The following is a 25,344-nucleotide window of genomic DNA, read 5'->3' as shown; positions in this document are numbered from 1 at the left end:
GCAAAAGGTGTATTGTAATATCTACCCTCAGTGGTGAGTATGTCTTGGAAATCTCACAGTTTAATCCTTCGAGTTGCTAACACATTTTAACGACTAACTAATGTCAATTATCAAAAGTTAAAATCGCAGTGTAAAATCACCTTATGGCTGAGGACACTGGGAGGTCCTGAGAAAGACAGTCAGAGATCAACAGAGCTGTCATCCTCACTGAAGCTTAAGACTGCAGACACTGAAGAGATTGATATGAAAAATGTGGGAAAAGAAAGAACAGTCAACAAAAATGATCATCCCTACCTGTTCAAACATTAATGGCAAAGTCAGATAGTGACCTCCCTCACGTTGTTAACTGGCTCAGATAAGAGAAGACCTACCAGAAACCCAAGTTAGATTAGTAATAAAGAACATTTCTGTCTCTTTGCTTCCTCAATATATCCAGGATGTTATTAATGTCTGGCTTTTCAAGAGCAATAAATCCGTGTTACAAAAACATCCTGTGGCAGGCCACAGCACTCATCTTTGGAAGTTTGTGATCTTCACCGCAGCCACTGTCTTCCTAAATGACGTGAACCGGTCTCTCCCAAAACCAAAGACAAGTGCTGAGAAACAAATGAATACAAATGCAACAGAACTGCACATGCACACAAGGATGCTGTCAAACTTCACGTACTGTGTCACACCTAATTGAAGCTCCCATCAATTATTAATCAGGTTACCAAATTCTAAATACATTTTAATTACTTCACAATATTTAGTGCAAGTCACTCAAAGCAAAAATCCTTGTTAAAAATATCCTCATGGCTTTAAATAGAGACAGGTTTGATGAAATATGGGGTTGACAGTTAGATCACTGATGCAGGTTTGAATCTTATCTCGCAGGAAAATGCTGCCGCTTAAGTCAGGGCCTTCAGTATACAGTGCACGAGTTACAAAGGGCAAACTTTAACAGATGGTGAGCAACTGTAGACACAACTCATAAAAGGGAGGAGGGTTACAAACAAAGGATAACACACCACATCCTGCCAAGACACTACATGGCTTCCATTGAACTGTAAAATCCACTACACACAGGGCTAAACTCCTAACTTAAGGCACAGCACCTGAACACAGCACGCCATCACCCTCTAAACTGCAGCTACGGCAATTAATCAAAGTAACACTGAACATGCACTTACTGTGATCTCCACAGCTGTTTTCCCTCCCCACACTATAAAAACACATCTAAAACACATAAACAGACAAACAAATAGATTAAAACATGCACATAGCTCAGTTGGTTGCTGAGACCCCAGAGCCCCCACGGAAAGATGGCTTCACTGGACGGCGTGGACTGGAAATGTTCGGGCGTCAGCATCGCACAAGATGGCAGAAAGCAACACAGGGAGCGGTGGCGACTACTGAACTCTACTACAGCTGCGGCCATGTCTACAGGAGGCAGCAGACCTCCCCTCCTGACGCTGGAAGAAACTAAACCCCTACTCAAGCTGTCTTTGTTGCTGGCAGCCCTAAAATCTGTGAACAACCCCAAAACAAGAGTGCTGAGAGAGAGTGCTCCAGCCACAAATGCACCATCTGCTCTGTCTCTTTTGTCTCCCATCTGAACTCTCACATCAGTCACACATGTATTTAATTCAGTCATCAGTGAGTCCCATGCTCATTCATATCACACTTCTGTCAAAAGGGACTCGTCTTCAAGTGGTGACATACATCTTGAGAGCAGACAGGTGGTGCCCGTTGGTGCACTGGACATCCAGTTTAAGCTGGACAGCATACAGTCTCAGTTTAACTGATAATCCTCCACAAAATGAGACAGCATAGACAAAAGAGTACAACTGAAATGCCCATCTTTGGAAAGGAGACATCAGAGATTTATTAGTACACAGAAGCCAACACAATTCTTAAAACAGTGTAGACTCAAAGTTATAAGCTTGGGGGTCTCTGGGAGACAGATTGATGAACAAGGACATCAGACATGTGGCTCTGGTGCCATCTTAGTCCAAAATGAACGCCATGTGTACATTTCCATTGAGCACCAAGCATCTGGTCATGCACCTAACAGCATCTCACTGCTTCTAGAAGGCCGGGCTGAATTTAAAGAATTAAAGGAAAAATTCACTCTGGAACCCTAAAACTGCTCGTGCTTCGACTATCTGTCACATTTTGTTATTTGTTGGCAAATCTTATTTAGTTCCCACAGGTAAGTGGACAAATGTAAGCAAGGTAAACTTCAAATCAAAATGCCTCTGGCACAGATACTAAAATTAAATATTTATAACATGAGATGAGATTTGTTGCCGCTGTCCAGAATCAAAGAGTAAGACTTACCACATCTACATTAACTGCAGCAATAGAATTAACTAGAAAACAATGCTTAAGCAGAACACGTAAAAAATAAAATTACAAAGTAACTCCAACTGTCACAGACTGATGGATACTGAGTCCATTCAAGGAAACTTCATAATGCTGCTGAACCTGCAGCTGCCTCTGCCTCCACCTCCTCCGTCTGATGCTGACATGTTGAGAAATGTCATCAATATCAGATGACCGGAGAACAGACAGCCAGGACCACAGAAAAAGACATCACTGGTGCCAAGCTGGCCTCTATCCACCACTCCTTGAACATAACGTGTTCCAGCGTCTGTCCTCTGGTGGGCGCTACAGAGCCAAAACAAGCAGACAGAAGAACAGCTTTCTTTCCAGATGAAAACCGGAGGCAAATCCTGTAAAAGCTGATTTCGAGAGAGGGGGAGAACGAATGTTTTTGATGTTTCCCAGGATGTCAGAGATATAAGGTGCAGTAAAACAGACTTAACATCTTACTTTCAGTCCGTCACTTCAACCAACACTTGCTGATAGACTTTGAATTTTCTTTGACCTCCTCGCCCTTCAATATCTTCTCTGCCAAATGACTTATGATGATTTAGATGACATGCAATCTATTATTGGATATCCCCTCTGTCTTAAAGCTGAAAGTGGACAGGAGCCAATGAATGGAAAAACAATACTGACAGGTCGCCACAGCGCTGCTGATCCTGAAATCACCTGCTTATGTAATTAGCTGTGTCCCTTTAAGAGGAAGCAAATTCAACGGGGGAAGTGAAGCAAGAGGGGACCACTTCCTCATAGCCATCACAATCAAAACATTATTCGTGCGCAATGGGTGAGTCTGCATCATCCATAGGTCATTTTCTAATCTAAGCCTCGGCGCACATTGTCGGGAAGCTCCGCGATTTGTTGCACCATGCTTCAGCTGAACGACACTGTGGAGCCGGAGAGTCCGGGCGCTGCGATTCTCCACCCCGCAGAAACTGAGGAGGGGGTCGAGGTTGCCTTCACGCCGCCGGAGGCCGGACGGAGCCTCGGACACGGAGCCTCGGTGGCCTGCTGCCCCCCGTTACAAACGCTGACGCCTTTTCATGTGCACAACCCCACAATCCAAGCGAAAGTGAAGGACTATTTCGTGTTCAGGGTAAGTGGATCCTTAATAACGCCTTGCGGTAATCGGCATCGAGGCCGGTTTGTTTTGAATCAGGACCGTACCTCTTCAGAACAGCCACCCTCAGTACAGCCATACGCTTCACAGGTGCTTGTGGTAAATACACACGACCACTTACTTAGCACGCTTAGGTGGCAGTGCATTGCAGCGCATTATCAGCTGCACCAGCACATCACAGGGAGGGAGGGAGGGAGGGGGCGCAGGTTTGTCTGAGGTGATGCTGGTGGTTGACGGTTATGTGATGCTGATCTCAGCCAGGTACCATAGAGCAGGCGGTGAGCGACATCAGGACCGTGGCGCTCCCTTCAGAGGATGGAGAGGTGCTCAGCGTCTGGCTGCTGGCTGAGTGAGTATCCCTGCAGCATGACAGCCTGACACATGAGGTAACCCTAACATGCTGTGTGCACAGCGGGGTTCACGATGCAGGCATATCCATGCAGACACATCAGCTGGAGGCTCCTTAAGGCCACAGTGTGGGCTAAGTCATTGTCACATGGTAATAAATGGGTGATACTTTGTCCTCCTCATCTTGTAGTTTTATATACAAATTTAATTCATTCACATCACTTAAACAACAAATGTTTCAGGCCAGGGTGCAAATTGTTCTTTATGACTGTGAAAACGTGGCCATAATTGTGTGTGTCTGCAGAGTTGACCACTGGAACAATGAGAGGGAGAGACTTGTGCTTATAACTGATAGGTAAGTCAAAAAGTCCATTTTGTATCCTCATATGTCCTCCTGTCACTTTGCATTTGTGTCTAATTTCTCAGGTATAGTTTGTATTTTATTCTTATTCCATACACATGTAATCTATTCATCTGCACTTGTGCTGCTGTAACGCCTGAATTTCCCCTCTGGCGGATCAATAAAAGATTATCTTATCAAGCACATCATGATGTCTGTTTAGTTGACATCGTTTGTTTGTGTGTGCAGGTCGCTGCTGGTGTGCAAGTACGACTTCATCAACCTGTTGTGTCAGCAGGTCGTCAGGATCTCTCTCAACGCTGTAGACACCATCTCAGTGGGCGAGTTTGAGTTCCCACCCAAGTCCCTGAACAAGTACGCCACCACGTTTCAGTTTGCCCACAGCAAATTAGTATTTACTCAAAGTATATTAACACCAGTGATAAGAACAGGACTCCACTCCTGTCATTTATGTGCCATGAGTACTCATTAAAATACTGCAGCTGCGATTTTGTTGTTGCTTTGCAGCTGCTCCCTTAAACAGTTCTAGGTCTGTATTGTTTGCGGTTTTATTGTTATTTTTGAATTGGGAGACGTTTTCTCTCTAAGCATACGTGGCTCAGCTTAGTGGCAGTGTTTGGTGTACTGCTGGTCCGTGTAGCTGGCTGATTCTTACACTGTTTACTTACAGGAGAGAAGGCTACGGGATTCGTGTCCAGTGGGACAAACGTCCTCGGGCCTCCTTCTTAAACCGCTGGAACCCCTGGTCCACGGACATGCCCTACGCCACCTTCACAGAGCACCCCATGGCCCACGCTGATGAGAAGGTGGCCTCTCTCTGCCAGGTATAATCCCCTGAACAATAAGGCTAAAAATGCATTTTCAGTCATTCACCAAGTGGAATGATATTTTGAAAACATCAGAGGATTTAAAGCTTGAAATGTAAGGTACTTTTTTTTGTGTTGGCCGTCTGCGTATTTCTCAAGACAAACAATGGTGACCACTGGGGCAGCAGTTCATTCGTGCACAATAGGCAGCAAAAGCAGCTCTAGCAGTCACAGCTCAACTGAAAACAATAGACTGATTGATGCCTTAAAAACAAAATTCATCCCTTGAGAGAAAGCCGGTTATTCAAATAACTGTGTAGTCATGACTTTGTGCATGAAGTTATTTTCAGAGCTGTTTGTTTATTTCTTATTGGCAAGACAGAACGGTACCTGGGGCAGTTACCTGGGATATGACTGCATTTTCTCAATCAGAGCCATTAGCATGGTAAGATGTAATAAATGGAGCAAGCACATTTTAGCTCTCAGTCACATCCATTATTCCACACTTGATAGCAGCTCCAGGAAATGTTTTATTCTAGACATTGGAAGTTTTATATACATATGAATTGTACATGATGTAAAAAAAACAGCAATCACTGATGGGAAATGGTTTCATGTTCTTTTTCTTTTATTTACCAAGTTGGACAACTTCAGGACCCAGCTGGTGCAGGCAGTCAAGAAAGCCCATAAGGAGCACCCCATCCCCGGTCGGGCCAATGGTGTCCTGATCCTGGAGAGACCCCTGCTCATCGAGACCTATCTGGGCATCATGTCTTTCATCAACAATGAGGCCAAGCTGGGCTACTCCATGACCCGTGGCAAGATTGGCTTCTAAGATCCAGTTTCTCCAAGTTACAAGAGTTCAACCCATGTGTCTGTGGTAACACTGCGCTGTCTGAGGGAAGCTGTCGCTCTTCTACAGTGTAATGCGCAATCTATGTGTGTGAGAGAGAAGTGAGAAGTCCACACCTCCTGAAGTTGGTGTTACAGACAAGTGGTCAGCCTACTGTAGATACATGATGCGCAGCACTGCATGGACTGTCTACTCATTTGTCCCCCCCGTCCCCCCTTTCCTTCAGAGAGCTGCTCAAATATCTGCCATACATACTGCACATGGGCCCTCAGGAGTGTATGCCCATGTGACATAAGTTGGAGAGAAAGGACACAGCATGATTTCATCACTTCTGTACTTATTCTAGATTGAGCCTCTTGAGGTCTAATGCTCCATGTTTGACCAATGATTGACAGATGTTGGTCGAGGAATACAAACATCAGGGTCATTATTGTGGGGTTACTGTGTTTTGTTTGAGCTTTTTTTCTGCAGCTAAATAAAGGCCACCCAGAGGAAAGCAGTCAAACCGTAGCATCAGAAAGGAATATGTTTCATGTTTGCAACATTAATATAGTTTGAAATGAAGGATTTCACTATTCAGCTCAAAGGGGCACAGGGTAGCTGCCTGGTATGGAAGAGCAGCTGATGGATTAAGTCATGTCACATGATTATTGTAAGAAAGATCTGCGCTGCTATACTGAAAAGGTCTGGGTCAAGATGTCAAGATGTGTGATTGTGGAAGATAACAGCTGGATTCTACTTTTCAGCATCCATGAAATGATAAATGACATGCTGTGACCTTCCTCTCTTATTGCCTGATGTCCTCTCAACGCTTACATTCACCTCAGTGATGTCTTCGCTCAGAGTAGGGAGCCAGTGTACCACTTGGAGAGCTGCATAAGCTACTATGTCTGAAATGTTCTTGTATGTTACAGATGTTTCATGCAACATGAACTTGTAAACCGTGTTTTTATGTTTGCAGGTTGCCTGAAAGGTCCTGCAGTGTGCATTCGTTCTAGGCACAGGTTTGCACTGGGTGGAATGGTTCGGTTACAGAATGAAATCCATGCAGACAAAGCTTTGCATCAGTTCATTAACCAGATGTGTGTATGTTGTGAACTGGATTTAGGTAATTTTTTTTATCATTGTGCTACCAAAGGTAACATTTTCATGCTCAGCAATGCCAATGAATAATTGTGTTCTAAAATGCCTTTTTCTGGGTGTAACTTGCGCATGTTCCCTGCACGCTGAGTTTGCATGACAGATGTTTTTTAAATCAATAACCTAAATCGACTTGTAAAAACTAATTCAGTTTTATTTATCTGCTGTTATTTTGCAGTTAATCCATGGATGCTTATAGAGAATAAGTATTTCATTCATTCAAGTATTTATTTAGGGATTTTAAAAGAGGTTAACTTGCTATTACAAATGATGTGAAGGCTTACTGTTTGTTCTACATATGTGTAGCGCAGTAGCCACAATGGAGAATAATAAATGCCTACGTGTTCCTGTCAGGGGCCTTGGCTCTGGTCATTGTTAAGATGTGCATTTACATTATATTTGTACTGTCAAGGACTGAAAAAAAGTGATTTACAGTTCAGGTTGCTGTACAATTCAAACGTTTGTAAATGGGACATCATGCAGACAGATGATGCCTAATATATTCAGCACTGCCTTTTTGTTGTTTGGATTCTTACTGCCATTTCAGTTTGGTCATAGCAGGTGACAACTATTGAATCATTAATGATCCAGTATTTCCATTTTAAAGATGATGCCACTCATGTGTCATTAAGAACTGCACACTGTACAGTGCTTTAAAATACACATCGAAAGACCTGTCTGTCTTTGTTCCACTGAGCAGATCCATCACCACAAGAACTGAAGCTTTGTGTCATACAGTCAGGAGATGGAAACCTTTTGTGGCACTGAGAAGGTTGTGAAGCCACAAATATACTCTAAACCAAAATGTTCTGTTGCCAAGACTCTTTTCCAGCGTGCTTAGTGGACATGTGAAATCACTCAAAGCCATCTGTTGAGTATACCATTGTAACTGCATTTCCAAATTTGTGGCAAAATCGCCTGTGTCTCTGATCCTCCAATAGCTCCAACATTACAAATATAAGTCAGCTACTTTTCACTGAAAAACACAAAGTTACACTGAGCTGAGGACACAAACTGTTTTAATCAACTGAAAGATTTAGATGCACAAATGTTAGAAACTTGCCTCACGCTGCATTATTTATGACAAAGTTTATTCAATATAGTTAAACAATTTCATGGTAAAATACAAACAACACATAAAACTAAAGGTAAAGTGAAACCTATAAAACTTTGTAAACTTCTACCTTCTCACAGTGTTTGAAACTAGTGCCTCAGTACGTCTCTCAGGAGGAATATCATGTCAGGTTTTCCAAATGTTTTCAACATCCCTGTAACATGCACTGAGGGCCTGAAACACTTGCTGAGCAGGTACAGTCCAACATGAGAAAGTTGAGATTTTGAGGAAGGCTCCTCCCATCAGTCTTTCAGCCATACCTTCACACAGTAACCCAGTAAGTCCTGTGTTTTTGTGTGTCTTAATTGTCCTCCTGGTCGGTGTCCATGTAGCACAAACAAAGCTGCTCCTTTCCAAGCAGGATCAGAGAGTCTCCACTGCAGTGCCAGTTCAGTGACTGGACCTGGAAACCACCTGGGAGTGTAGAGAGAAAAAAAAAAAAACCTGATGGGTCTATTTAACCTTCATCTATATCTGAGAACACCACAATAGAGCTGTGTATTCCAGCCTCTTGATGGTTCCAGCTCCTACTGAGGGAGCATGTTACCTTCAGTGGGGACTTGGACAGAAACGCAGCCTGCCGGGGACCAGAGATAGAGTTTGGTGTTGCCTGTGCAAAGTGCCAGCCGGGGGCGTCGGGGATCCCACTGAAAGCAACGCACGGCCGATGTATGCTCAAGCACGGCCTCCAGGCTCATCTTCTGCATGTCCCACACCCAGACAACACTGGCCATGTTGTCTACAGTCAGAGAAACAGATACACATTCAAAGCCACCCAGCTTATTGAGCCATGAAGCAGTAGCTTTGCAGCAAAAACAAGTTCATGCTAAAGTTGATTTTATGGCAGAAAAAAATCTGTGAACTCTACCATTTTTTGTGGCTAGATAGCGACTGTCTGGGCTGAATGCCAAAGTAGAGACACCGATTTTGGGGTTGGCTCGGTCTGGATCTGGCTTGACCACAGGAATCTGAACTGGCAGCGAGCAGATCTCATCTGGAGTAGGCAACCACAACAAATAAGTTTGTGATTAGACAAAGTTGGTTACTTGACCTCAGTAGTTATAGTCAAATACTATTTGTTAAACAATGGCAAAAGCTGACATACATTTGCTCTGGGTGTTAAAGAGCGTGGTTCCAATTGTGATGTTGTGTAGAGACAGGTCATCACTGCCAACAGCTGGCCTTCTCTCCACTTCTTTATACACAACCTCGAAACACAACAAACAGGACGTTATTCAACTGCAATGCTGACAAAGCTCATAATGAAGGCTGGAAAATACTCACAGCTTTTGCGTTGTTGATGGTTGCTGGGTGCTCAAACTGTGTGATTTTCTTCCACGTGATGTGATTGAGGATCCGCACCTGACGTGGGAGTAATAAAGAGACTTTAAAACTGTCCAACAATGCTGCAGGAGTGCAATTCAGACACATGGCTTTATAATGATTTCTTCCACTTTGTGTTGATTGTGTTGTGCCAAGCTTTAAAGTCATGTCTTATTTCTCAATGTCATCAGCCATAATTTTTTAAGAGTTAGTTTGTACTTTTTCATCATAGCTTCCAATCGCCAGGAACTGGCTGCTGGGGCTCCAGGTCACAGACTTGACACCCAGGGACCACTCATAGGCACTGTAGGTTGACAGCAACCGGCCGTCCAGAGAATACAGCAACACCTTGTACTGTGGAGATGATAAACACAGGAAGAAACTAAATTATCCATTTGTCCTGCTTGGTCAACTGGAATATTGCAATATTTTGACAAGAAGGATGCCTCATAGTAACAGGGGACTCCTTCAAACTGTGTCACTTATTTTACAGTTCTCTTACACTCAGTGTCAAAGGGTTTTTCTTCTGTTGCTAGTACTAACTCGAAGTATATTTTATATTTTCAAATGAGAACTTTGTAAATATGAATAATTTGTAAGTGTGCTTCATTATTAAATTCACTGTGGACACTGATGATAAGAAAAACACCTGCAGCAAAACTGAATGTATTTTGCTGGAATTTTGCTTGTATTTGCATCAACTTAATTTATTATGGTAAATATCTGCTTATTCTGAATTTGATGTAGCAGCATGTTTCAAACAAGTTGGGACAGGAACAGCTGAAGACTGGGAAAGTTACAGGGGGGAACCTTCAGGGCCTTCTAGGCCTTCAGAGAAGGCCTTAAAAAAAATCTGGAGCAAAAAATATAAGTATTAAATTATTATATATAATCTATCTAATTTAATTTAATACAATACATTAATACATTTTCTCTAATCTATGTTCTAAAGTGAAGTTTACTGTCAAGTTCACATCAGCAATGAAAGGGTTACTGTCCTGAAACATATTATCCAATCAGAATCTTCCGTCTCTATCAAAGCCCGGTTAGCTGGTTCATTAATTGGTTAGGACTTCATGAATCCAGGGGAAGGCCAAGCTATGTGTTTTGGTTTGGAGAGTGATGGGAAAATTGACCAATCACAGTTTGATTTTAAGTGGGCGGGACAAAAACAAAAGATCATAGGCCTTCGTGAAGTCCGAAAGGCGGGCAGAGTGGTGAGAGCGGTGAGAGACAATTAAATGGCGGAAGACGAGAACGAAGTTGTGGCTAGCTTGTTAGCATCGCCTTTTTCAAGGCGGCCTTTCCTCTGTGGAGCGTTCTTTCTTGGCTCTGAAGCGCATCAAGACGCACGCCAGAAACAGTACTGGACAGGATCGCCTGGGAGCTTTGGCACTGATGTCCATAGAAAAAGGACTTCTTTTGGAGCTCAAGTCAAAGGACAAACTTTATGACGCTGCCATCACCCACTTCACAAAGAAAGACCGACGAATGGACTTCGTTTTCATGTAAGGTAGGCCTATGTTGCAAGCCACCTTGATTATTATTTCAAGTGATTAATTCGGGCCAAGTGGACATTCAGTAATTTGTATTTATTGCGGAGGTTGTCTGTAAAAAAATCCAGCGCAATTTGCGCCTTTAATTCCTTTGCCTTTAATTCAATATGTAAACTTATCAAACTTATCAGAAGTGTGTGGTTGGACTTTTGTTTTTTAGAGGGTTTTTATCCCCCCCCCCCCATGGCTCCCCCCTTTCTGTCCCTTTCTGAGAATTAAGGAGGTGTAGTGGAACCTATAAAAATTGTGACTTTTGAAGTATTCATTGCGCCGTGCGTAATTGCGCATGGAGAGGTATTTGCGCTTCAATTCAACTTTTTAAAAAAACTCCAGCTACCAGCTTTGTGTAACTTTTTCTATATTGTGCATTTGAAATTGTATAGTTTGACGATGCTCGTGAATTTATTTGTCAATGTGTGTATGGCTTGCTGTGCGCCGTGATTTATAGCGCTGTCCATGGTGATGAAGCCTCGGTGTCGGTGTCAGCAGTGTCACATTCTGGGTTACCTCATTTTATATTTCCAGATTTTGGCTTATGTTTATTTAATGTAGCCTCCAGTTTTATGAAGGTACTGTTGAGAATGTTTCTTGTTGCGGAGAATATTATTGATGTTATGATCTATTTGTTTACATTCTTGTCATCGTTAATTAAAGGATTGCAGTTGTTGAACGCTTTCAATTCATTGTACTGTTTCTTTTTTTCCGCGATGATTTCTTTTCTTGGCAGTGAGGGCTGAGGTGAAGGCCCAGCTGTAGTGCTCACAGTTCACCACTGGAAAGTTATAACAGGTTCATTGGTAACAGGGAGGTGTCAGTCAATGCAGTTCATTGGAAAATGACAGCTTTTTGTTTTATTTATGTTTTACACAGCGTCCCAACTTCTTAGGAATCAAGGATGTATTAGTACTTTTTCCATCAAATCACTGCCTTTATACAGTATACGTGACAGAGAATATGTGTTTCCTATCTGTTCAGCTTCTGGTACCTGTGTAACATGTGAATTCCCCTCTTGGGCTTAACTAAGTCTTCTCTTATGTATATGCTTAGGCAAGGACACTACTTGTGTACTTATTTGTAGTATATGACGTCAAAAGATGTCGCACATAGTAAACAGGTCAAAAGTCAAACCAATGACAATGCAGTTGTCTACTTCGATGACGGCCCCTCAGGGAAGTTAATCTATCGTACTGTCTTGTTGAATCTTGAATCTATAGGGCAAATGACTCACCTCCAGACTGCTATCCCACACTGCCAGCACACAACCATTGGGAGACCACTCCAACCCTGCCAGGTCCTGTGTCTCAGTCTCAAAGTGCTGTGACACAGTTAAGTTAGTAAATTCAATTAATCTCACACGTTTACAGAAAAAAAACAACACATACTGCATACCAATGTTAAATGTATATTAATGGTCATAAAACGACTTACCCTGAGTAAATGCCAGTCTACACACACAAATACACTAATGTAGTCTTTGCAGTCCCGACGCTCAGCCAAGGCCATATAGCAGCCATCTCTGCTGAAATCTATACCTGAAGATGAAAGATGATGGGCGAGAGCTGTAATTTTATAGACAACTGACAGTTATGGCATGTAATCACAAGTATGATAAAAATGTTGACAGTGCAAGTATAGTCGAACTGAAAAATGTAGTATGTAAAAACAATAATCCACCTAGTAAGACATTAGGACTGAAAGATATGCAAAAGAAATATTACGTTTATTTTAACAGATATTACGATATGAGTCCTGCTTTTATTCCTGCCCTTACATTTGGGATAATAGAAATTGTAGGCTGGGACACAAAAATGCTTTATTTCTGATGGTATGTTTTGGCACATTTAACCTTTATCAAACAATTGCAGCTCTTGTGATTTAGATATTGCAATTTCAAAAATATTTCAATTGATTATTTAGCCCTAAAAGACATGCATCAGTTAGGTACAGTTCAAAATAGGTGGAGTAGTATTTTCTCTACTACTTTAATCAATTTTACTAAAACAATCTTTATGTGTTAGCAACTCTATTATCTATTTTGATAACTAAATGTACTACTTCATGGCTCCCTGTATATTTCATCCAACGTAATTATGTGACAAGTTGGCACCATCAGGTCGGTGGTATGTAACCATCATGGCCATATTATTTATATGACTGCTGTGAGGATACATGGTTTGCAGGAGGGCGTAGTATTGCATGCGGAAAATGAGAAGAGTCATAGACAATCATTTTTCCCCAAGCTGCTGACAGGCCTGTTATGAGGAGCATGCCCCATTTACTGAAGAGGGGAGCAGCTGTCAGCAAAGACGACCATAGTTTGGCCACATACCCAGGGTCACGTCACAAGGTAAAGAACGGCATGTGATTCATGGGGTATGCCCAGGCTCTCAGACCACTGGCCCTGTCCTCAGGTACTCCTGGTGATACATATACTTTCATAAGCCACATGAAATCAAATCAAATAATCTTATTCTCATACTGACCTTTCTGACATGCTTTGGGATACTTGATGTAAGACACAGCTTTGGTGCACAGGGACCAGACAGTGACTCTCAGCTGTCAAGGCACAAGAGGAAAGGGGAAAAAAAGCAAGAGATTATCTCCAAGTGAAAGTATGAAAAGCACACAATACTGCCAGGTAGGGTATGATATATCAGCCAATGTCATTCTTTTTACCACAGACATATCATATAGAGAAATGTTTTGATAAAGGTCATTTATATGTGGTTATTAAAGAATTGTGACCATTATATGTGAGTGGGAAGTTTTACAGTTCAAAATGAACTTTTCAGTGCTCTCTAGTGGACAAACTCTGTAATGGCAACACTGTTTCTAAAAGACCTTAATCATATCTTAAAGATTTCTGTCTGCAACTTCTTGTTACTCACCGGCCAGTGTATACAATGATGGTGACATCTTTGATGAGCTAAATTTGGACAATAATATAAGCCATTCGGATACTTCAGTTGAGTTTTAATCCAAACACTACATGTAAAACAAACATTGTGGATAAGGGATTGGGTTTTGAAGCAAACAGTAGTTTTACAAGCCACTTTGAGACATGACTATGTGGACCAGACAACCTTTCCACTAGACTTAAGTCTATATGAGACAAACTTCTTCAAAGATCTTAAGTGAGCCTGTGATGTAATAAGTGCTGCGTATGGTGACTGTGTGTCAACAGTGACCTAACAAGAGCTCATTCAACCAGGCCACAAACTTAATCAGGCTTCTAAGTGCTGCTCTACACCCAACGACTTGTCCGTCAGCAGGGCCCATCCAGACTACAGTCCAGACTAGCATGGTCCATCATGCCCTTTAACGGCTGTAGACAGAGTGCCTTATGGCTTTGAAGGAGTCTATGATAAATCTCTGTGAGGGATATGAGACACTGACATGGTATCCTAATGGTTGGCCCTGTAGAGCTCTGAGTGTGTGGAGTATTGTCTGTCAGTGTATTTCCAAAGGGAACAAACATATGTTTAAGGGTTGCAGTCAATGACAGGGATCCAACGAGATTACACTGCTTAAATTAGGACTTATTAAATTAACAGATCCAAAAAAAACATCTCGACACATAGCAGGAAAGTAGGACTGGTCCATTTAGTTGTCAAGATTTAATGTTAGACATGTCTGCTACAAGTGTGACAAATTAACAGCAAGTCGTGTCGCCAGTAGGTTGTGAGCATTCCCACAAATGAGAAACAGCGCCAAAGAATAACTATCTGGCCACAAGTCGGCATAACAAAGAGACCACAGGTGTTAATGCTCAGTTTTGACAGCAGTCACTCAAATACCCACCAGTCTCACTTCAACAAGACTGATGCCAACAAAAGCAGGTGGCAGTCAGCCAACAGTGCAGCATATTTTCACCCAAGGACCAGTATGACACGTGGTATCTTGCCCTTCAAGAAACTAGGCGCGCATCTTTGGGACACTGTTGGACAATCTGTGGTCTGTACTACTGCTCAGTTGATTGGGTGTTAAGGTGTTCACAGACAAAGCTGTTCCTGTAGATCCACTGTTACCAATAACAGACCAAAAGTGACAGTACACAAATACATTACATAAATGATACACATTGATATCATACATACAGTATACATCTGCATTAATGTTTCACAGGCTGCTGTGTCATTAAGAGTTTTGTAGTTCAATAATTGAGGGCTGTTTCCTGATGCTGCACAACAAATGTTTGTCTTGTTTGGTTCAATCCCCTTTTAAACATAACCTATGACGGTAGTCATTTATAACAATCGCGACAGCAAGTGCATGTCAACACAACAAGGCAACATTAAGAGTGTTAAATGCATGGCTCTCATACCCTCATTTACATCTTACAGTAAGACAATATAATGTGCGTGCATGCAACTCATGATCATGCTATGAATGTTTAAAATGTGCAAATGTTGAATTAAACTGGGTCCGATATGCACACTAGCCAAGACGGCCGTGCAACGCATTCCTTTTCTTAGAGAAAAAACAAGTTAAGTCGCCAGAAACACAATTTACGGGTTAAATAAAAAATGTGAATTTCAGTTTTAGCCACTACATTATCCCTTTACCAATATCTGCACAAATGCACACACACAATGACACTATACTATCATACTCTATTGCTGTCACTATTGCTGTCATTCTTCTTCCAAAGAGAAGTGCTAAATATTTTGGAATTTTTATGCTTCTTAGCATCATCACAGCGAGATATTCTTGTAGAAACCCTATATACACACATACAAACAATAACAATGATAAATCATTCAACAAATATTTTCTAGCAATAAAATTTAAGTCTACCCTTAATGCTGCATTTTGCATTCGAGAATGCGCAGAGCTAAAACTACTGCATTGACAAAGCTTTCATCATAGTGTCCAGACAGACATTTGAACTGGGCCAAGTCTGTCACCTAACTCAGCTGAAGTGTCAGCCCTCCTGTTTGGTCAGGACATCCAGCTGTGTAGACCCTGTAATATCACCTCAGTATATGCTTCCTGGACATCCCCTCAGACATGGTGCCATGGCAACCAATGTCAACACTGCTCAAACACAAACACACTTACACTTCTTAGATGCCTTGACCCACCACATACGGGATGCGGGGTGTTCAAGACCCGAAAGGCAGTGTAACTTTAAACTGGGTGAAGGAAGGATAGCATGAGGAAAATAGGTGGGAAATGCTTTTCCACATGGGGTGGTATGCAATAAGATCTGTAGTTGGTAAAGCTACACTTTAGATGAAGTGGCCTCACCAAAGGTGAGCAGCATCTTAGGGATGGGGGCTAGGGACCTGAGGGTAGTGTGAAAAGGCAAAACTCCACTACAGCAGCTGCTGTTTATCCATCAGAGACAGAAAAATTCACGTCTCTGCCGAGGTTAGCATAACTGCAACTGGTGATCAGAACTGGCTGTAATTACAGACAAATCCATCTTTTCATTTTAGTATTGTTTTTTAACACTATATGTACGAAGATCCCTCATTAAGAGATGATTCCTAAGGTTCCATCACGTTTCTAGCAAATGGGGTGTTTGTGAGGGTTTTCTAAAAAGCAGTGAATCGGCTGCAAATTATTGTTTCACAATATGTCCACTATGAAGCCCTTTGGGACTATACAAACCTTCACTTGACATGTTATGACAAGACAATTGTCTAATTTCTACCCTAACATCCATTTAGTCTCTATTAGCAAGTATTCATAACAAGAAAACCACAGAATTAGGGAACGGGACAGCCTGTGGGCAACATCATACCTACAATCAGTTGGAGACCAAAGTTACTGACAGCAGCCTGGAATACAAACCTATCTACCGGCTATTCGTGATGCAAGCCTCAGCCAGTGCGAGAGAATGGGCGAGTGTATTTGATGCCTTATAGGCCTATCTGTCAGCAGAGGATTAGACGGTAGGCATTCCACATAGGAAGCCATCTCAAACCAATATAGCCTATTTCTCCAGTTACAGCCTTATGATTCTACCAAGGAACTGGAGCCTGCCTACACGTAGGTATGGGTGAGCTATTGTCCCATGTTGCAGTGCAGCAGCTGCCTACGTTTGCAGTTTAGTCCGGTACCGTCGTTGCCAACAATGCTGCACGTTAGCAAGGCTCCAGTACGACTGGCCAAGAATGCTATCGCTAATCTGATCCCAACAATGTAAAAACCATTACAGAAGTCAAGCTCAGTGATGTCCTTGGCTGGGTTTTTTCCACCCTCAGTTTATCACCCCTCAGCTGGTAAAGGTGGATTAACATGGATGTGTGAGTGGCATTTTGTGAGGTCCTAAGATAAACGACTGGAATTCAAATAAGAGATGACTTGCGTGAAGTCTCACAATACATAGGCTAGGTTTCAGCAATGTACCTTTCTATTAAATCTGTGGCATGGCACCACCCCATATTTGAAAATGGATGGGTTTTCTTTGTTATTTTTAACATGTCTGCCTCTTAAAAAGTACTACATTGAAGCTTTTAAGGAACAGCATAAGAATATTTCTCACTGGCTGGAAAAGAGGACTCACCTGTAGTTTGCCTCGGCCTGCCACTGAAACCCATGTTAGCACTAGAGAGTGAAATGCTTGGCCATTCTCCTACTGTTACAATGTCAGTTGTGAGCTAATAAATTATTGTGTACCTGCAAATCAGGGATATCTGCGGACATTCTATTCGAGGTTAAAAAGAAAACACCCTGCAACAGCTACAAAGAGACAGCTAGACACACACACAGCCACCTAAGCAGATTTACTGACACATAGACAGCAAACACACACACACACACACTTAGGCACGATCGACACCACAGGCAGCTGTCCCTAAACAAGTTAATATAGTAGGCTGTTTATGAGTAGGGCTGAAATTCAAGCCTGACACGAACACCCGTCTGGCACAGCCTTAATGAAATCTTGGACTGGGGTGAAGGTAAGTTCAGTGGGCCCCTTGGCAATGTGGTAGCCAGTGTCTACTTTGCCTCTGTTACATTAGTTTTGCAACTTCATCTACAAAAGGATGCTCAGTAACAGTCAACAGTACTTAACCTCCTTCTCCAGGTGATAAGGACAGTGAGTGTTCTTGAATGCAGAACACCACAGGTGAGAGGATGTTGTGAGGTGGACTACCATTGTTAAACCATAACAAATATCCATCAATAATTTATAAGAAAAATCGGGCCATAACAATGATGTCTGCAATAATAATATCACCTGTTTCCTGGGGGCTCATTAGTGTTTTCTCAGAGCTCTTGAATGGAAATACTTATTTGGCGCAGCTTGCGTAAAAAGAAGTCAGCTGCCATTCCCAGTGCAACTTAAAGGTTCACCATGCTCCCACTTGGGCAAATTATACAGAGACACAACATTTCATTCAATTGCAACACAGATGACACAAAGCTGTGTCTCCTGTTAAAGCCTAATGATGTCACTAATCTCTCCCGCCTTATAAATCAGATGTCATCACTCAGGGAAATCTTCTTAAATTAAGTTCTGATAAAACACAGATATTACCATTGGTCCTGACAATCTACATCCCAGTGTCCAGTCTAAGTTCTCAGTTAACTTCAAACCAAAGTGTATGAGATCCTGAGATCCTCAGGCAGAACCTGGGAGTGCGTTTGTAACAGACACAAAAACACCCAAACAAGGTTATTCAGTTGTGTTACTACCATCTGAGGAATACTGTCACAATGCAATTAGTGATGAGCTTTAATGACACTCAAACTATCATTCCTGATTGTATTTGTTCACGGTTGGACCATTGTAATGACCTTTTAACAGGTATAAATCACAAATCGATTAACAGACTCCAAATTGTACATAATGCGACAGCAGGTATCCTAACAAAAAGAGGAGAAAATATTACTCCAATTTTAAAGCCCTTACACTGGCTTCCCTTTGTTTAAGAACTGATTTTAAGATTCTTATCATTACTTTTAAAGCCCCTCATGGCCTAGCCCCAGAACACTGCTCTCTCAGCCTGAGATCCTCAGGCAGCAACCTGCTGACTGTTCCCTGCTCACATTTAAAAAGTAAAGGTGACCATGCTTTGGCTGTTAGGGTTACTTGGTTGTGTGATGATCTGCCTGAGGAACTCCAGCTCGCTACCTCAGTATCTTCTTTTAAATCATTTTTTGTGAAAACCGCTTGCTTTGCCCAACAAAAACTCCAAACACTCCAACAACAAAACAAAACTCCACTTGACTATGACAAGTCAGTCAAAGGAAAACAACCTGCTCACAATTGAGCTGGGAAAAAAAATGCCAGAAAAAAAACAACAAAAACATTTGATATTCGTTATTTGAACTTTCTTATTCATGTGCTCAGAAATAAGATGACTTGCTGTCCTAAGACCTATGCTACACTGTTTTGTGCAGATTCCATATCTCCACAGGGAAGGAGCCTCCATTCTTTTCTATCCCATTCCTTTTTTTCTCAAAGATGCAGACAGACACAAAGCAGACATGCCACAGACACTTGCACTCCCTGCACCGTTCCTTAGACCAGACGCAGTTGTGAGCTGGGCCACAACACCTGTCAAAGGATTCCTGGAGTCAGCTTCAGCATGACAGACACGGCCCACCGCTGTGCCCCCCGTCATATTCCACATGGCCCAAGGGGTGGCTGCTATAGCTTCCCACCCCGTGTAACACGTGCTTTCCATGGAGTTAACTCAAACCAGGAGTCAAAAGGTATAAAATGATACTAAATGCATCTTCATTAGTCTGCAGACCATTCTGAACAACACTCAACATCTCTTTTTTTTCCCAGAAACCTGTTTTTTTTACCTTACACAGTGCCTTTTACAGAACACAGATTTCAAGTATTTAAAGTAATGCAATGAAGTCTTTAAGGTGGTAAAAATGATTGTGTGTACACTTGGTATGTTACAGGGTCAATACTATGGTATAAAAGAATTTCTACTAGTCACATTCCAGAAATGGGAGACTGGACGAATACATTGGCTGTCAGTTTTTTTTTTACTTCATGGTCTGCCTCCAAAGAACTAGTAAGAGAGCTGCTGTTCAGCGAGCCCAGCAGTACAAAGAAGCGAGAAGCAGGGGAAAATCAGCATGCCAAGCCAAAATACACCTACACAAATCTATTTTTTTGGGTTGACAGTGGCCAGTTGAAACACACCAGTTGCTGAGGGATGACTCCCTTAAACGAAATCATCTCTGCCAGCCATAAGCCTGAAGGAGATCACGCGTTTGGTCGTGTGTGTATGTCCGCAGCTAATCTCGCATACTACTACACGTATCAGCCTAATATTTTTGTACCTGTTTATGACTGTCCACTCAAAGTGGACCACTCTCGTGGTTGTGGCAATTCACAATTTTTGAAAAACATAGTTTATTGACTACTCTGTTTCTTAAACTGTTAATGACTTTGTTTTCGACTGATTGTTTTGATCTTCAAATAGCTATTTTATCATCTCTTTATATCACATCTTTTTGGGTTTGGGTGTGTATCTTTAACGCTTCACTGCTGTTGAACTAAGTTTCCGATTATTATTTGAGCAACAGAACATCATTAGCAGGGCTTGGTGCCAAGGAGAATACCAGACCTACATTGAAAGGGTACATACACATTGCACCCATGTTCCAGAGGCACTTGAGATCCATGTATGACAGGACGCTAACAGGAGGGGAGCTATGAAATCAGGCTGAATACATGCATAGGGTGTGGGGAGGAGGGGGGGGTGTATGGGCAGTCAAGAAAGGCTCTGGTGTCTGGCTATTTTCAGGTCCCCCTTCCTTGTGGGCCAGCAACAGTTGAAACCAGACAAGCATTTTCATAAACACACTTCCATGCGCATGAATGCATGCACCCATGCACGCACCATCTTCACACTTACATGGAACTCGGTGGTGTTGAGAATGTGACGTCCGTCTGGACTCCAGCGTGAGGAGAGTAGTCCTATTGAGCCCTCATCAATCTTACAGTGCCAGTCCGGCTGTTCGAGAGACCACACCTGAAGACAAAGACGGACAGTGACGGAAGGACAGTAATCAGCCATCACTGATGACATCCCTCCCTTGATTTCCAACAGTAAGAAACACTTGAGTATCAGAAACCATGAAAGACTGGCGCTGGATACCCCTTCAAAGGTAAGCTACTGGCCCTGTGATGCGCATGAAACTGACCTTACATTTGTGTACATAACTTGTTTTTACCACTGCAGCTCTTTAAACAAACAAGCTCTGTCTGTTGATTAGGATGCAATTTTAAAAACACTTATTGACAAGGACCTGGTGTAAATTAGTTAAAAACATTTACAGGAGAAATAGACAGCATGGCTCTAAACTCATCAAATGACATACGTCCTTGTATTCAGGACAGAAAAATGTATAAAAGAACTTCAGAATTACTGTTAAAAAAAAGTTCATGAATCCTTTTTTCTTGTGTTTGAAACAGCAGCCACTGGCTGTCAGATTTCTGGACTTATGGTATGGTCCACATATTTAATCAGTGTAATGTTAAATACTACTTCACCATATGTCTGTTTTACTAGAACACACACCGAAGTACCCTGTTGGATTTTATTTACTATTTATCTACAATGACACCAAGTATTGTTCACCAAAATGAAATAGCATTTCATAGAATAATACAAAAAGTTTTACAATTTCTAAAGTACGAAACAACTATGATGTAACATGGGGCATGCTTGAAGCAAATGCACAATATTTAAGTGAAATTTACACACTTAAAGACACAGTAGAAGTACAAATCTTATTTTTGCAATTGACTACATTATTTCTAATTATTCTAATTATGAAGAGTAGCAATTGTGACTTATCAAGTAGCATCACCAGCATTTACACTACATGTCATGTCACACACACACACACACACACACACACACACACACACACACACACACACACACACACACACACACAATTTTTCTCTTCTCATAGCCTACCTGTACCAGTCCTCTCTTGTACATAGCACAGAGGATAAAGAGAGAGTCAGAGGACCAGTCCATGTGGGATATCTGGTCCAGGCAGGTGTAGAGCTGCAGGATCTGCAGGGTGCTCACGTCTCGCACCACCAGCCTGTACTGCACACAGGTAGCCTGAGGAGTGCGGCCAAAGAGACGCGTCAGATAAGACTTCTAACACTTTTATGCTAGTCTAACTAGACATCCAACCCTGTGAACTGAATCAGAGTTAAAAGTATTACTTCTACTGTATCACCCTACACACTTCAAAACTACACTGACAAATGTTCTAAAAAACATCTCAACCACTTACCAAATATTTCCCATCTGGGGAAACTTTACAAAGTTGGTTAGATTGCTTGAAGACCTCAGAGAAATTCATCTTGCAGTCCAAACTGTTCCAGCACAGGAGAAACTCACAGTTATCATGACATTTACTGAAAAGTCTCTTCAAATCTTCACATGCTTGACAGTTTCTGACTGACAGCCTGCACGAATCAGCTAGTGTGACGTTAGTCCAAATGTTAACACGGGATGGCGCCATAACTCAAATAAATATTCAGGCTTCACACAATAAACGTATACATGTACACAGAAACAGTTCTTCTCATATGCAAGGAGGGTCCTTATAGGTGGAAAGCACGTACATGCGTAAAAAATAAATCGGTGTAGAAACACAATCTAAGCAGACATACCAGACCTACAGGCAACGCTAGTTCAGTTAGTGGAGCTAGCTGGCTCGCTATCAACAGATGTAGCTAAGTTACAGCAAACTAAAGCCACACATGAACCTCGCCTGAATAAGACTTCAGTGCTATTATTCGTCATCTTGCTGTCAATATATTTTCAATATCTAAGCCAGCAGATAGAGAGAAGCTGCCACTACATGCTAACGCTAAAGTTAGCAGTTAGTTGTCCTTAGACTCATTCAACACTAACGTTAGCATATGTCGCTGCTAGCAGCTTAGCAGACAGCTAACCTTCACTATCTTCGCACCCCAGGAGAAAACTTACCTCTAATGGCAGTTGCGTTGCTATCGTAGATCAGATGAGAGACGACAGATGTCCCACAATACGTTTATAAAAGTTTTTTCTTCGCATGACTGTCGTCGGGGTACAGCTTGTCGGTCTAACTGTTGCTAAGTTGTTTGGACGAGCAGATGACACACCGGTGCTGTCCAATCAGCATCCAACTTCTGTGCTCTGCCTTCTGGGAAATGTAGTTCATTACCGTGTTTTCTCTTTTCCTGTGTGAGTGAGTGTGCACGCGTGTATATAGGCTTATAACCACAACATTTTTCTATTACTAGCTAATCATGTTGGATTTTTGCAATGTGTAGGCAAATACATTTAGAATATTTTCTATGCTATTCTCCACAGCCTAAAATCTATTCCCGTTATATATTTTTTTCATCCTCAGTCGTTTTAAAGTCAGTGGATAATGTTTTATTCGTACAAACTTGTCTTGCCGCGTAGTGTAAGTGTGGAACAGATGAATTATTTTTTCTATCCCCCACCATTGTGCCTCTGCAAGGTTTCCCGCTTATGTGCGCCCAAATCGCGCTACCGCCTCCCTGCTTCACCCAGCGCAAAACACTCCTCACCTCCTCCTAGGTCTCCCTCGGCTAAGTCACACTTCCCTGAACAGCATGCAAATCACTTTTCCTCCTGTTTCCTCCCAGTTAATTTTGTTTCTCCGAAAAGTCAATCTTCTCCAGCCGCTGTTATCATACTGTAAACTCGGTCGATTTTATTGTTTTTTCGTTGTTGCTGTTTTTTTATGGAGGGTCACTCTCTTGGCATGTTCGATAATAAACAGGCAGGTGCTCGGCGCAACATAATTCTTGGGTGTTTGGATTGGAATAAAAATAACCTTCAGGTACGTTGATTTATTTTAATGGGCTGTAATTGGAAGAGTGATTCAGCATTTTAACCCATGTCTTATGTTTTATCATGCATTAGCAGGCCTATTAGTGTGACGTTTTGTGATAGACATGAAAACAGTTTTCCAAATAAACGAGCTTGTTGAGAGAAACAGCTCTCTTGAGAATCGGCTATGGCTGGACAAGACTCCGCATATAAAAGTTAAAGTCTAAAATTTTTCTAGTTGTTCTGATGGTTTGATTTTGCAGCTGATCGTGATTTGAGGGCGTTATGTATTCTTCGGACATTACATAAAATAAGCCTAATAATAAAAATCTATTGTCTAAATAAAAGTGTTGGCTTTAGAAGTAGTCTGTACAAGGCATATGCACAATTGTAATATTAGTATCCCTATTTCGATTTTTGTGTTGAAACTATAAATGTTTATTTGAAAAAAATAAAAAATAAAATAAAAAAGCCGTAGATTGTTTTTAACACAAAGCTCAGAATCATTCTTTTTTTAACTGAATTGCTTAGGCAATATCAGCTTATGATACTACGTTGGTTTTTACATGCATTTGTATTATTTCAGTACAGTGCTTTAAATAGTGACAAGGAGCGGCACAAACCGACACATCGACAACGACAGACTCATCCTCTGAATCCTCATCTGAAATATTTCACTTGGGATGTGGAGGATCGAATCTAAAACAATTTTACAATTAATTTCTTCTCATTTGGGACTGTGTATTTTCTTGCATAAAATGGCTCTTGGGAAGGCAGTGTGTGTGTGTGTGTGTGTGTGTGTGTGTGTGTGTGTGTGTGTGTGTGTGTGTGTGTGTGTGTGTGTGTGTGTGTGTGTGTGTGTGTGTGTGTGTGTTGTCATGGGTGCCGTAACCCAGGAGTGGAGACACAAAGTAGAGACAGGTGAATATCACAGAAGCACAATGTCAAACTTGAGAGGATGGCGTGACGTTTAGGCAAAGACAGCAGCGGAGGCCGAGATTTACGGGAATAACACAGGCGCGTGAAGGCGTCCTCGAATAGAATATCAGAATAGAACTAAATGTTTCGTGTCAACGCATAGCATATAATCAAACATCTTAACCAAGAGCTGATCAATAACTGTCAATTTGAATTCGAATTGAAAAAACACTTTACATGCCAGATTTTTCTTTAGTAAAGGCATTAACTAAAGGCAAACCAAGAATCAAGTTTTGACATGTGCACGTAGGCTACATATTACAGATCAGAAGTCATAGTGTAACGCTTGTGAAACATAGTATTTTCTGCCGTTTTTCTGGTCCGCAGAGGAAAAGCAGGCGTTCCTTCTCTGAGGTGCAGACTCAGTGAGAAAGTCGTCTGTGTTCAGATAGGGTCCACTTTCTTGTGCTCGTGCTGCACTGACGCTGTGTCAGATCCCCTGCGCGAACACTCGAGCTGCTGAGGGATCTGAGGGGGATCTGGAGCTGCTCTCTGCGGCGGCACACACCTCAGGAGCAGCGGGAAAAGCCACAAAGCTGCTGCTAAACACACCATATGCCTGTCTGCGCGCTGCAGGC

General features: G+C 41.9%; 2 protein-coding genes across 2 annotated transcripts; one reads left to right on the top strand and one right to left on the bottom strand.

The window, feature by feature from the left end:
* Window positions 1-2,654: 2,654 nt before the first annotated feature.
* On the top strand, window positions 2,655-7,351 carry tprg1l (tumor protein p63 regulated 1-like). The gene is made up of 6 exons (XM_070967851.1): window positions 2,655-3,466; window positions 3,748-3,839; window positions 4,143-4,193; window positions 4,428-4,553; window positions 4,870-5,023; window positions 5,646-7,351. The coding sequence occupies exons 1-6, from the start codon at window positions 3,239-3,241 to the stop codon at window positions 5,838-5,840; spliced, it is 846 nt and encodes a 281-aa protein (XP_070823952.1). The 5' UTR covers window positions 2,655-3,238; the 3' UTR covers window positions 5,841-7,351.
* Window positions 7,352-7,999: 648 nt separating this feature from the next.
* wrap73 (WD repeat containing, antisense to TP73) lies at window positions 8,000-23,138 on the bottom strand. Its single transcript, XM_070967850.1, has 13 exons — window positions 22,934-23,138; window positions 22,233-22,314; window positions 21,902-22,054; window positions 20,831-20,947; window positions 13,475-13,547; window positions 12,420-12,523; window positions 12,220-12,306; window positions 9,655-9,789; window positions 9,397-9,474; window positions 9,218-9,320; window positions 8,981-9,106; window positions 8,660-8,851; window positions 8,000-8,526 (listed from the first exon to the last, which is right to left on the bottom strand). The coding sequence occupies exons 2-13, from the start codon at window positions 22,299-22,301 to the stop codon at window positions 8,414-8,416; spliced, it is 1,350 nt and encodes a 449-aa protein (XP_070823951.1). The 5' UTR covers window positions 22,302-22,314; window positions 22,934-23,138; the 3' UTR covers window positions 8,000-8,413.
* Window positions 23,139-25,344: the final 2,206 nt, after the last annotated feature.

This window comes from Chaetodon trifascialis, chromosome 8 (assembly GCF_039877785.1).
Source record: "Chaetodon trifascialis isolate fChaTrf1 chromosome 8, fChaTrf1.hap1, whole genome shotgun sequence".
NCBI classification, from domain to species: domain Eukaryota; kingdom Metazoa; phylum Chordata; class Actinopteri; order Chaetodontiformes; family Chaetodontidae; genus Chaetodon; species Chaetodon trifascialis.
Note: the sequence above shows the minus strand (reverse complement) of the source record. Positions and strands in the feature narration are given on the sequence as shown.

What these genes read in the sequence shown, in the direction of transcription:
- tprg1l (XM_070967851.1), top strand. Translation starts at nt 3,239, where the DNA reads ATGCTTCAGCTGAACGACACTGTGGAGCCGGAGAGTCCGGGCGCTGCG. An exon ending in AGGACTATTTCGTGTTCAGG is followed by an intron (nt 3,467 to 3,747) that starts GTAAGTGGATCC and finishes TGCTGATCTCAG; the next exon opens with CCAGGTACCATAGAGCAGGC. An exon ending in CTTGTGCTTATAACTGATAG is followed by an intron (nt 4,194 to 4,427) that starts GTAAGTCAAAAA and finishes TTGTGTGTGCAG; the next exon opens with GTCGCTGCTGGTGTGCAAGT.
- wrap73 (XM_070967850.1), bottom strand. Translation starts at nt 22,301, where the DNA reads ATGAATTTCTCTGAGGTCTTCAAGCAATCTAACCAACTTTGTAAAGTT. An exon ending in ACAAGAGAGGACTGGTACAG is followed by an intron (nt 20,948 to 21,901) that starts GTAGGCTATGAG and finishes CTTTGTCTTCAG; the next exon opens with GTGTGGTCTCTCGAACAGCC. An exon ending in TGTGGGATAGCAGTCTGGAG is followed by an intron (nt 9,790 to 12,219) that starts GTGAGTCATTTG and finishes TCATCTCCACAG; the next exon opens with TACAAGGTGTTGCTGTATTC.